A 13,946-nucleotide genomic window follows, 5' to 3' on the forward strand; every position below is an offset into this window, starting at 1 on the left:
CAGCCAGCCCAACCCTTATCGCAACGCAAGAACAATCTGTGATGAGACCAAAGTCCCCAGGAATCCAGTCTCCCCTGCTTTTGCACTTGTTCTCTGTCAATCTGTCTCTCTCGCAGTTCCCACAGGTACTTGTGATACAAAAAATGCGTCTCAACTCTGAACTCCAGCGACACCACTCTCTAAACTCCGTGTAGAGTTGGGTGTTTGGATCCAAGTGCTAAAGTTTAGCACTGTTCTATCCAAACAGACTATGCAGAGTTAGTTAAACTATCCTAATTCTTTTTTTGAAATGTACACTATCCTAATTTTAATTGTCTGTGAAACCGGTAGATTTGCTTCCAAATTATTATTCATTTTTTTCTTTTTCAAAGGGATCAAAATTTGATCTACGAAGAGAACAGAGTAAATGTTCGTGTGACTAGCAGAGTCGGCGTTGCAAGCAGCCGTATTGTCTTCTGGAACACCGCGCCTAAAGTTAGTAGCGGAACCAGGAAAAATTTTAGGGAAGGTGTGAGAAGTCAAGAGCAACACGTATATATTTTTTTTAAAAAAAAGAGCAACATGTATACTAGAAAATCTCTCAAAAATTCATCTTCCATTTTGTTGGGAAAGAACCAGGGTCTAGCTGTTCCGACCGTTTTTTTTTTGCTTTTTAGTATTTTTCTTTCTCCTACAAAATTTTTCGGAGAAACTTTTTGAGAAAATATTTTGGAGAGAACGGAAATCCGTGAGAAAAAATTTGAAAGAGAAAGTTTTGAAGAAAAAATTGAGGAAAAAACATTTGCATCCAAAATATTAAAAAATAGGGAAAAATTTTGTAAAAAAAACTTTTGCATCCAAAAATCAAAACAAAAAAAAGGAAAAAAGGGCGTTGACTACCCCGAAGAACTCGCAGCCGCCGCAGCCCGCAGGGGCGAGCGCCCTGGGGAGTTCCCCACCGCCGCCCAAGGGGAAACCCGCCGCTGGGCCACACCACCTCTGCCCAGCCGTGCTGCCTCCACCACCGCACAGCCGTGCCGCTCTGCCCCGCCCTTGCTGCTCCACGGAGCCGCTTCCGCCGTGAGCTCGGCTGGGGGAGTCAGGATGCAGCAGCAAAAGAGAAGAATGAGAGAAAGATGAAAGAGGAGAGAGGAGGACGAAAGGAATCACAAAAAAGGAAAAAGGATAAGGCTGGCTGTTGGACGATAATCACGTGGATGTGGTGCCCCACCACGTAATAAATCACCTCTGCCCCTCTGTGCGGACTTCGGGCGGTGGAATCGACTGAGATCGCTTACGAGCGGGCGACGGTAAAACCAATATTGGGAAAGAACCACAATTGCACCTTCAGTCTTCATGTAAAAGGAAAGAAGTGACTCTGTCTTTTTTTTTCTTTCTAGTTTAGCTGTCATTCCTAGAAAGGTGAAGAGAAATAAATTTATCACCTCTTGCGCATGGTATCAAAGTGGAAGTGTGACGTGCAATCTTACGTGGAGCCTAGGGGTCTCGCTAGTTTACGGTTGACCGTAGGGAGGGGCTCCCTACGGTCGATCTGCCGACCGTTCTGTTTTTTTTCTTTTTGGATAAATTTTTATCATTTTCTGATAAAAAAATCAGAAAAAAAATCAAAGAAAAATTTTGAAGGACGAAAAGTCAGAAAAAAAATCAAAGAAAAAAAATTTGATGGGCAGAAAAATTTTCTTGACAGAAAATTTTTGGAGAGATAAAAAAATTGAAAGATAAATATTTACAAAATCAATTGAAAATAATTTGAAGAGAAAAAACTTTTACATCCAAAATAAAAAAAAATTTGTTAATTTTTTTATCAAACAAAAAAAAAGAGAAAAAAATACCGGCCCCTCCGTTCCCCGCCGCCGGCCCCATCCGCCGCATCGCCTCGCCGCCGGCCCCGCCGCGTCTGGGCCATGCATCCCCGCCCGCCGTGTGGAATTCCAGACGCTGGCCTGCCACCCTCCTTGCTCGCCGCTATAGCTCCGCACCTCCTCTCCGCGCATGCTGCAGGCTGCCAGCAAGAAGATGGTCACAGGAAAAGAATCCAGCAAAGAGAAGTGAAAGGAAGCGGAAAGGAGAAAAGAAAAGGAGAAGACTAGACACTGGATGAAGATGCGAGAAGATGGCGACGTGGGCGTGGGACCCTCCACGTGAATTGGTTTGCGCTTTGCGAACTGTAAAGGTGCAGGTCGGAATGACCGTGAGGTGGACTGTAGAATTAGTACTGGACTGTGGGACCTACCCACGTGAGCGGTCAAATCGACCGTGAGAAGCCGAACACCCGGTCACCCGTAGAACCAGCTTTGCGGGAGCCTAGTAGGTTCCATGAATCTTCCTAGAGATATACGTGCAGTACTGCAAAGGGGCTTGTTCCTATTGACGTGTGGGCCCAACCGCAGTGGGATCCATACGTCAGTGGAACAAGTCCCTCTGCAATACTGCAGAAAATGCTCGTTTGGATATGCGTATACTCAAGATGATGTGTGATATATAGTGTGTTTGTCTTAAAAGACATGTGGTGCGAGTTGGGCGGCGCACGGTGCTGATGTTAGGTGTGACCTTGGTGTATGCTTACATACTATACATATACCTATACCTAGTAGAGAGTTGTAAAAGAAGATTTTTTCGATGTAAAAAAAATGAAACATGATCCGAGAAAGCGACTGTATATTCCAGATGGCAGCTAGGCACGTTATATTATTACTATCTTGGGTGATCGGTTTATTCAACCTAGTCGAGGAAATTGACGACATGTTGCATGCCGCTGGCACGACCGGCCGGGGTCGCTCTGCTGATCTGTGCGTCCAAGCTAACCGCCAGCCAGGCGACCGACGCGCCAGCTAGCTAGCTCACGCGCGCTGCCGGCATGCGTCGGGCTCCGGCAGCCGGCGGGTGCGCCGCCGCATCGCGTGGGTCGGAGCCGGCAGCGCGAGGAGGGCGTCGCCCTTTCGTGGCGGCGGGCCGAGGCTGAGGCTGAGGGTCTCGGCGTCCACCCCGCCGCCGGGCGCGCCCACGGCGCTAGTGATCGTCGTCGTTGACGACGACCAGACCCGCCGCCGGTACTCCTCGTTGTTCGACGACGGCTCCACCACGTCGTCCGCGAACCGCACCTTCTTGACCTTCTTCGCCCCCCGCGGCCGGCGGCGTCGCCGGTCCTGCAGGTTCGCCCCCTCGCCGATCTTGACCTTCATGTCGGCCTCCAGCCGGCGGTGGAGGTGGTACGAGATGAGGATGATGCCCGTCGACACCACGGCCATGACCACCAGCCCCAGGCAACTCCCCGCACCGCTGCCGCTCCGCTTCATCGCGATCAAGCCCGGCCCCCGCCTTCCGAGACTATGAGATCAATATCTATCTCAGAGGCAGCTACTACCGCCGCCTCGCGATCTCTGGTCCTGCTAGCTCTGACCATGGGAGGGAGGCTCGAGGACAAGCGGACTTGTGGGTGGGTTTATAGGCTAGCTAGCCATGGGACGAAAGCAGGCGAGGGGGGAGGAACGTGGGACAAACGATGCCGTGGAGGGAGGGAGGGAGGAAGAAGGCAGTTTCTAGAAGGAAGAAAAGCACGTGCGAATTCTGTGTGCACCTGGTCTATGAGCCAAAAAGGGAGATAAAAAACAAAAAAATGCACAAAACATGTGTGTCTTTAACCTCTTGGCTTAACAGCATGTCCCGTAAGGTATGCACACGACAGATCAATAAAGGTAATCGGATCTGAAAGAAGATGATGTGTTGCTGAATAGTACTACGTGCTTTGAAACTTATCGATAAAGTTTGTCTTTAGAGATTCTTTTACGTGTGCAATAATTAGCTTGCATGATACTCCATCTGTTTTAAACTATAGATCGTTTTAGCTTTTCTTGATACATTATTTTTGCTATACATCTAGATATACACTATTTCTAGATAACAACAAAATTATGTATTTAGACAAATCAAAACATCCTATAATTTGAAACGGAGGGAGTAATCTCTTAACACGATTCACGCACCAAACCGGGCCCAACCAGAGTGGCCACGTACACAGTAAAATTTCGGGCAGTAGATATGAAATCCAACGGCCTCCGCTCTCGTCACCAGCGCCGCCTTCGCCCTACAGCTCCGCGCGGGCGGACCCGGGCAGGCCATGGCCCCGGCCGTGAGCATGGACTGCTCTGCCGCCTCCGCCTCCATGCTCCAGCTCGGCTCGGCCGGTGCGCCACCGAGCTGGTTCGCCACGCTGCCACCCGACCCAGACCCAGCTCCACCGTGGCGAAGCTCTGCTCGCCGCCGCCGTCGGTACATACGGACTTGGCCGATCCCCACCGCAGCGACGCTCTGTTCAGTGCCGTCACTGGGCCGCGCCCGCTGCCTATGCGCCTCGCGCCCGGTCTAGCCTGGCCGCGGGCCGCAGACGGCTGCTGCGCTGCGCGCTCGCCCGGCCACAGGCCACGCGCCGACCGCCTGCGGCAACTGGGCCGCTCTGGCTAGCCAGCCTCAGTCGCGTCGCACATGAGAAGGGAGAGAGACGAACAGCACTTGCCTACTGTTGCTCCATGATGGGGAAGCAGACGATGAGACGAGGAGGATGTACGCAGCTACCACAGGTGAGCGAGGAGGCAGAGGAGTTAGGGGAGCCGCTGTAGCTCAGGGACAGAGAAGAAGGGGCCTTCGCGCCATGGCTGCTTGGAGGGGACCAAGGAAAATCGGCTACTGCCTTGCTTATTTTGCGGCTAGGAGAAGATAAGGCAGGCAAGAGGATGTGCACGTGGCTGACGGCAGCACAGGAAACGTGGAATGGATTGGAAGAGCGCGAGAGTGCAGGATTGCGTGTGTAATTAGTATAGGTTTTCTTTAATAGGTTTTTAGGCTGCATCTTGGGTAGTGAGTTTGGCCGACAAACTAAGATAATTTTCACAATTAAATATTTCTTAATTCACACGTACTAGATACGAAATAAATTTTAAGGATTTTCTATCTGCAAGAATTTCTAGAAATTAGGAAACGGAATTTCGACACCGATGTCAAAGATCCAATTTCCTACATCCAATTTTTTTCCTACAGTTTAGAAAATCCATTTTCGTATTGTTTGGAGCGTCATAAATTTCTTCACAACACATTTTAACGGACCCATAATTGTTGGAGCACTATTCAAATATTATTCAAAATTTCATTAATTACTGTTTGTATTCTACTAATAAGATCTAAATTCCGATTAAACAATTCTGAGCTCATAGCAAGATCCAAAACGTAACAATAATAAGTTATGGATTGACAAATTCCATGCTTCTAAAAAAAATAATTGACCTTCTTTTCCAACGATAAATGTAGCCAAAAAAATATGATAGCTATATTTTTATTCCACAAAATAATGTATTACATAAATAATGCTTTTATGATAATGGTGTTCTCTAAAATATATAACATGAGCAACAACAGGCTGCCAACCATGAGAATTATGAGAAAATAACAAAGCCATGGATTTATTTTACAAATGTTGCAATGTAAAAAAGAACAAATACTACTCCAAGCAAAAAAAAATAAAAACCCATTCGCTGTAATAATATGAAAAACACAGCAACAAATATCTAATTTTTTAATTACACAGTTTCAATCTCAAAATTATTTGTCCCTCAAATTAAAGACAATTCCAGCAGCACATCACCTGCCGAGGGGATACGTAGATGGCTAAACATAAATGCAGACTAAAAAAATGTACTACGAAAAATATGGCATCTAGGACTCAAACGACCAGTTCACTGGCCCACGCGGCAACGCTGCCGCGACCATTTCTAGTATATAAGACCATCGTTTTCTTTTGACAAAGATTTATAAAGTAGTTTCAGATATATTGTCAAGCAAATGTTCTCCTATTTTTTGAGTTAAAAAATGGATTAGTTAGAATCTTTTTACAAATAACCTGTGATAGGTAAATTTTCACGAAACTAGTACCTCCAACAATTAATTATAACATGTGCGAAAGAACATATGTGACGAAAAGATTAGCTTTTACTAAAAAGATCTGAGAGGTATACATATTATATTGTCATGATATGTTCCTAGTTGAAATCTAAAAAGGACTAGTTAGAATAATTTTTATGGATAACCTACGTGTTAGAAATGACTCATTTACACACTTCTAATCCATGGTTGCGGTCCACATGGACCAAGCCCACCACCCAGGTTTCTGAAAGCGTTAGCACAGGTATTCTCTGAAGGTTTGAGACAGAATGTGAAGCCCATGGATATGGCTTTGACGACCATTTGTTCTTTCTTCCCCTGCAACCCTGCAATGTGGTTATATTTGTTTGCCTTGTGGACAGCGTGCTTAATTATCTGTGTACTGATGTTGCTGTTTATTAATTGCTGCCAAAAGAGTAATAATATTAGCTGTTGGAACTCTAATTAGCTGCTGATAGTGTATATATCAACGTATATGTGTAAAAAACAAATAGGGAAAATTAGTTGGATAGCATCGAAAGATCACAACTTCCGTAAAATACCACTAAAAGATTTCGGCCCCATGAAATACCACCAAACTTTAACTGAAACTGCCATTCCGTTAGATTTTGCTGCTATGTCCGTTAACTTAGACAAAAGATACACTTAAACTATGCATCTTCCACCTCTAGCTGTTGTTGTCGTTGCGGGATTGGTGGAGATACAGTTTGGAGTCGGCGCAGCGGCCGGCCATGAGAGGGACCAGCGCGTCGCCCGGCCTTGGGAGAGGTGGGCGCGGCGGCCAGCCATGGGAGGGGCAGCGTCGCTGGTGGCGCAGGTCCAGCGCTCATCTGCATGTCGCCTGGCCGTCCCGGCTTCGAGGGGCGCCGGCCTGGAGGCCACTGTCACACCCGATTTTAGAAAGAAACCAGATTCATCTCATATGTGCGACAGGATCAAGTTTACACACATATGATAGACGTCATAAGTGAAATATATATCAAAGACAATTTTGAAAACGTAAGCAAGAGAGAGTGCATAACATTATTGTACTCCTAAAATAGACACGAAGGTCTTTAGAGGTTCCACCAATATCCTAAACGAGATCTTCAACAAATCTTCATCTAACCCCACAGACAATTGACTGGTGAACGCAAGCCTAGAACTCCTTGAAGTTGGTGTAGTTCTCTACTTTTATGTTCTCTTCTGAGCAGCAATTAGGCAAGGGTGAGTACATTTATGGTTGGTACTCAGCAAGTGGGAGAAGATGCAAGGTTATCAAGGAAAGGCTGAGGTTATAGCAGTTAGCATTTTAGTTTGTCAGATTTTATTAGCAAGCACCTAATGACTAGGTATAAGTTTATGCCAACCCACTTAAGCATAAGATCATAAAGGAACCAACATATACCAAAGAACCACAAGTTGATTATTCTTCAAGTTTGATTATCATGTGAGGGTCCATGCCGCTCATGACCATGAGCACGACTGGTATATCAGTTTTAAACACTCTGCAGAGGTTGTACACTTTACCCACAAGTCGCGTAAAAGTTCAAAAGAACTTTGGACCCAACCACGCTGTGCTGATCAGGCACAATACCACACTTCCGAGGTGTGATTGCATAGGGACGCTACGAGGTCTTTACAAAGATTCTCAAGTAAGAAGTAGTCCGCTAAGGTTTCTGGAGCAGTAGCAAAGTATAAACCTCTCTAATAGGCATAGTGTCTTAGCAAAGCCCACTTCCCAAGAGCGACTGGGTTATACCCCGTCAACCGCTGCCCCTCTTTCCCTTTCGGTAAGACCGCTTCAAACTAGAGTCTCTAATTAATCAGCCAAGACCAGAGCCATGTGTTCCTTGTGGTTGTACTGTTTTCTTGGGTGGTTCTCCATGTTCCAATTAAATTCATATGATCTTGTGATTAACCACAACATAACAGTATATATAAAGCATGATTAACATTTATTAAAAGATATCACCATCCCCAAATTTAAGCAACTAAGCACTTCTACCCAACAGATATTTTATACCCGGTGTTCAAGGTTTTGGGGTAAAATACTGGGTAAATCCTTAATAGGTGTCCCATCAAGTTTATGTAATTCAACAATAAAGTAAAGTGAATTATCATGCTATTATTGGGACAAAATGGAATATGCAGGGGGAGAAGTCCACTTGCCTTCCTTGCCAAACTGTTGTGTCTCTTCCTCGAACTGTTGCTCTTGATGATTTCCCTCGAACAACAAAGCAAAACATACAAAATAAGGAACAACACATAAAACAGTAAAAATAGAGGAAGATATGTTGATAAAGATATTGTACGCATTGCAAGGATCGCGTGAGCTCAAGTCGTTGAAAATGGAGTTGAAACGAAGAAGATATTATGGCTAAAACAGGGTTTTAGGGGTTTATTTGTGAAAGATTAGAACTTCTAGGGGCTAGACTGAAAGAAACCAAGGGCTAGAGCACAAATAAACCTTAGATTCAAGGGTTGGAATGCAAAAAGATAGGTGCTGGACGGCGGGTGCAATTTTAGAAAGCTCAGGGGCTAAAATAGCAAAGAAAGGATCTTTTTGGAATTAGTTTTGAACAGAAGTGGTGTGCGGGTTGATTTTAAACAAACCCAGCGGCGTCTTTGAAAAACTGATGAGAGTTGACCGGTAGGGGGGATTGACTTGGGTCTGTTTTTGATTTGGGCCGTTTATCGGCGATCGGACGGCTCAGGAGGCGGCTCGGCTTGGCAAGCGGCTCGGCTCGGCGGCTCGGTTTGCGGAGCAGCGGCTCCATTTCGTGGCTCTGCTGTTGGCGGCTCGGGCGGGCGGCGTTTTCACCGGCAGCCGGCGGAGGCGGCGGCGGATCGCCGGAGTTGGCCAAGGTTGGCCGCCCGGGCTCAGTTCGCTGCGCAGAAGGTCCGGGGAGGTAGAGGAAGATTCGAGGAACTCGATGGGGTCATCGGGGCGGTGATTTGGCGGCCGGAGATAGGTGCTCAGCGGCGAGGGGCGGCGCGACTACTCCGGCGAGCAATCGCCGGCGTGAGAGAACGAAAGAGAAGGGGGAAAAGGGTCAGATAGGATCCCCACCGCGCAGAGAAGCTTAGAAGGCGGTCGAAGTCGACGGGGAGGTAGTGATGCGGCGGATCGACGGCGGCGGTGGTGCTCCAAGCTTGGCAGCGGCGCTGCAGAGCCAAGGAAGGGGGCGCGAGGTCCGGGAGCAGAAAAAGGAGCGAGGCAAGGGCTCGGGTGTGCCATTTATAGGGCGAGGGAGGGAGAAGGAAGGCCGGGAAAGAGAGGGGGCGGCAGAGCTCGATGGCCGGTCTTGATGGCCATAAAGGCGGCGGCCGTTACCGGCGGAAGAGGAGGGGGCGAGGGGGCTGTGGCGGCACTGATGGTGTCATCAAGGCGGGCTCAGGTGGAGACGGAGGTGAGCGGGCGCGCGGGGAGGGAAAGCGGCCGGCGGCGCTCGGCACGGTGAGGAGGTGAGGCGACGGGAGGTGGAAGGAGGAGCTGACGGGCGGGGCCCGCATGGCGGTGAGAGCAGAGATAGGGAGGCGAGTTGGGCCGGGGCGACGTGTTGGGCCGACGACTGGGCCGAGTGGGAGAGAAAAGAAAGAACAGAGAAAAAAAGGGAAGGAAGGTGGGCTGGGCTGGTAGAAGAAAGAAAAGAAAGGGAGAAGGAAGTTTTTTTCTTCTCTTTTTTACACAAATATCCTTTGAATATTTTTTTTGAATTTCAAAAAAATTTAAATTCGGGTGTTACAGCCACCTCGGCCGGGGATGCTCGCACGCGCCCCTTCGACCCGCCCAGATGCGTGGAAGGGGGGCGGCGCGGCGTCACGTCGCAGCGTGGGAGGGGGCAGGGGAGGCGCTGGAGAGGGGCGGGGCGCCAATGGAGGAGGGCCGGGGGCGGAAGCAGGGTGCAGGACTGCAGGAGAGGAGTGGTCTCGAAGCAGAGGATAAGGCTCATATGGGCAGGGGCATTCAAGTCATTTAATGTTTGGATTTTGTCCTCAAAACAGATGAAAGAAACCTTCCGTGAAGGAAATCTAGCAGAATGGTATATTTGGGTAACGTTTCAACCTTTTAGTGGTATTCTAGGGGAGCTTATGTTTTTTATGATATTTTACGGAAGCCGTGATCTTTCAATGCTACAGAACTAATTTTCCCAAACAAATAACAAATATATCTCAAGTAAACAATGAAGGACCTCGTGTGTGTGTGTAGGGGTGTGATGATTCTATCAGTAGATAGCTTTGAGGCATGATTAAATTCGTTCTTTTACTGGATTCAGAAGAGTATATCTCTTATATTATCTACGAATAAACTTGTCTTCTCGAGATAATCATGGTCATTCTTCAGCTTAAAAACTTATATTTATTCATAAAACTCAAGCACATGGTATGTATTTATTTTTTGAGATTATGTGAGATTATGTGGTATGTGTTTCAATACGAGGTAACATTTGCAAAGGCAGAAAAAAGGATTATGGGAAAAAGAAAACTAAATTAAATATAGAAAGAGACAGCGAAGGAGTTCTGATGGGCCTCATAATAAAGTTACAATGGCCCAAGCTGAAAGATCCAGAGTTTCAGCAGGATGGGCCGGCTTAATCACGGCGCAGCAGCAAGCAGGAGCGTATCTGGACTGCTCTGTTATCAGGAGAGGAGACTACAAACCACCACCACCTGCTCACTGGCTGCAGTAACTTTGACCAATATGATCAGGAGTCTCAAGATCAAAGTTACTGACTGCAGATCCAAGGCGTCGTCATAGCCTTGCAGGATCACCCACCTGCGGACTCTATTTCCGTGTTCGGCTGGACCATTTCCGGCTGGTATGGGCTGCAGCTGCTCTAGCCGGAGTCAGGTAGGCAGCAACTATGTAGCAAGATCCAGCCGGAAGCAGCCCAGCTGTTTCTGCAGTATATTTTGAATTCAAATTTGGTGCACCATCACACGTACATAAACGCAAGGGCGACATGGAGCTAGTGCGCCATTGCCGCAGCTGCTCTATATCCACCAACCGAACGGCTGGGCTGGTTTCTCCTGCACAATCAACCCATACCAGCCGGAAATGGTCCAGCCGAACACGGTGTATGAGGATGCCTGCACTGGTTACACTACCCCTTCCTTCAGTACGGGGGTAGCGATTTTTCCCCTGCAGCGGGCTCTGCTAAAGCTCCCTGGACGAAGCGGGTCTTGCCAAACATAGCGGGATAGAGGGATCCCTCTGTCCTCATCACCGGCCCCACCGACGGCGCGGCCGTTGTTGCCCCGCGCGAGAGAGCAGGACTGCAGGAGACGGGCCGCCGCCGAGGCCTCTGCTGCCGCACAGACCTCCAACGCACCGCCATGGCCTCCATCGCGCCGCCGCAGCTGCTCCCCGCCGCCGCACACGAGGAGGGATCTCCGCCGTCGCGTGCCTCCCTCCCGGAGCTCCAGGCGGAGCTGGCGGAGCTCGGCGTGCTCGCGGAGGTCGAGGCTCGGCGTCCTCACTGGCGCCCACCATGGCTGTCGCGAGTCCATCTTCGCCGGTGCGCACAGAGCTCGCGGCCCTGTCGCCATGCGCCGCGCCTCCGCCTCACGCGGACGGGGCCTGGGAGGAGGAAGGAGGAGGCTGCGCCATGGAGGGAGAGTGAGGAGGAAGGCGGCCAGCGGGCTTGAGGAAGGGTTGCGCCATGGAGGGAGGCGAGCCGGCCTCCGGCCCCGACGAGCTCACCTACTCCTCGCGGCCCGGTCGCCGACCTCGACCTCCTCCTCACTGCCAAGCCGCCGCTCGCGCTCCCAGCCCGCCGCATGGACCTCCGGCCTCCGCCCTCCGGCCTCCGCCACGCCCTCCGCCATGGGAGAGGGAGGGATGAGGGAGGAGGGAGCGGCGGATCTGGCCGCCGGCACCATGGTCGCCACCGGCATGGTCCCCCACCATGGGAGAGGGAGGAGGCATGGGGGGCTCCCGGTCACCTTGCGCACGCCGCCGACGTCGCTCACCGGAAGCCGCCGCTGGGCCCCTCTCCGCCCGCCACCACCGGCCCCGCTGCCCCCGCTCCTGGCTCCGGCCGCCGCACGCCAGGGGAGGGGTGGCGCTGCCTCGCTGGCGAAGGGAGCACAGCGTGCTGGAGGAAGGCAGAGCAGGGGAGGGGCCGACGGGGTGGGAGAGAGAGAGGAGGAAGGAGAGGGAGTGGAGAGAGAGAGAGAGAGTGGGCTAAAAAGATAAAAGAATTCTGACATGTAGGTCCCATCTCTGGTAGTTGATATAGGGTAGGAATATAGAGGATGCATGGGTGCGGAGAAACTAGATATAGAGAAGAGAATCTCGATGACTAGGCATGCGTATTCCCTTTAGAGGATGGATATAGAGGAAAACGAGTGTGGATAGCCTCAGGAGGACAAGGCTGCAGGATGCAATACCCACTTCCCTCTCCATGGTGGCATTCTCTCGAAACAATCACTACTATATAAATCAATTTTAGGGACGAGTAAAAATATATTTTTAAAGAGATATGGTACCCATTTCTAGTTTTCGCAGCTAAAAATATTATTTTTAAGGACAGCTAACGCACCCGCCCTAAAAAAATAATTTTCGGGGCGAGAAAAAAATATTCCAGGCAACCAGCCACTACCACATGCCCTCTAGTGTCAAGCTAAAAATAATTTTTGGGGCAAGAAAAAAAATATTCCAAGCAACCAGCCACCACCACATGCCCTCTAGTGTCGAGCTACAATTCTTTTGACGAAATATACACACTTGCATCACCTGGGTTTCGAAACGCCTACCTCAAGCCTCACTCATGCCTTCTTTGCCACTACACCACACAGTCGATTGTGATTTCATGGGTATGCTATTCTTTTATATTAACTCTGAAGTTGATCTGTAGGGCGTGGGTGACACCACCACCCGCACCTAAAAATATTTTTCTATTTTATCCAAAAATCCATTTAAATCTTTACAGATAGCAAAACCAATAAAAAAGTTTTACTTCTACACTTAAGTTACGAGATACAATATAGTTATAGCTGTTAAAGAACTTATAATGATTTTTTTGGATCATTAGATGATCATAATGAAAAAAATTCAACTACAAAGTTTCAGATCTCGTCATTCTCTACAATTTTGATACAAAACTTGACTCCGTCTGAGACTATATGAAAAGTTATAATTTTTTTTTGTGTGGCACCATTTGTCGATGCAGGACATGCCATCACCCGCCCCTAAAAATACATTTTTAGGGACGGGTGAGGTCATAACCCGTTCCTACAAATGCCACTATTTTTAGGTGCGGGTTATGACGCCACCCGATCCTAAAAATGCTCTTTTTAGAGGCGGGTGATGGATCACTCGCTTCTGAGAATGGAGCTCATTTGTAGAGGTAGGTGATGGCATCACCCGTTCCTAAAAATACATTTTCAAGGGTGGTTCAAAAGCTACAATGATCTTACTCTATTTATAGAAACGGGTTACTTTTTGACTCGTCTCTAAAAAAACAGAGAATATTGTTACATATTATTTTTGTAGTAGCGAATGGCAGCTCATGCAGAAAGGAATTGCCGAAAGACAAGAAGGGGGCTTGGGTTTGACTGTGATGCTCATCTGCTGGAGGCTGTGGAAAAAATGCAACGCGAGAGTCTTCAACAATACCGAGCTCACCCTGAGGTAGCTGCTTCGTGAGATCTTCTCCAAGGGGCCGGGCTTAGTGGACCAAGCAGGGGCTAGAAAAAGCTCGCCGCTCTCTCTCGGCTGGCCTTGTAGCGCGACGACTAACAGAAGACGGACGTAGTCTATAAATAGAATTTAAAGATCTCAAAATATGTAAGGGGACCGATTCTTTCGGGACCTAACTCATACAGACATTCTGGGCTTAGGCTCTCCAACTCGGGATCGTCAAAGAACCAACCATAACACACACAAGACGTAGGGTATTACGCCTCCGGGCGGCCTGAACCTGTCTAAAAACCATCGTCTCAACCCGCTTCCTTAGGGGAGATCCTTGTGCAGTTTATACCCCTGGCCGAATCTCTAAATGGGGGTTCCCACGAATTCCTGCTCGTGG

The 13,946-nt window shown here is 48.7% G+C and overlaps 1 protein-coding gene across 1 annotated transcript; it reads right to left on the reverse strand.

Moving 5' to 3' along the window:
* Positions 1-2,653: 2,653 nt before the first annotated feature.
* Positions 2,654-3,454, reverse strand: LOC120663922. The gene has a single exon (XM_039942872.1). The coding sequence runs from the start codon at positions 3,294-3,296 to the stop codon at positions 2,841-2,843; it is 456 nt and encodes a 151-aa protein (XP_039798806.1). The 5' UTR covers positions 3,297-3,454; the 3' UTR covers positions 2,654-2,840.
* Between the last annotated feature and the right edge of the window lie 10,492 nt (positions 3,455-13,946).

The sequence above is a fragment of the Panicum virgatum genome, chromosome 3N, assembly GCF_016808335.1.
Source record: "Panicum virgatum strain AP13 chromosome 3N, P.virgatum_v5, whole genome shotgun sequence".
Classification (NCBI taxonomy): domain Eukaryota; kingdom Viridiplantae; phylum Streptophyta; class Magnoliopsida; order Poales; family Poaceae; genus Panicum; species Panicum virgatum.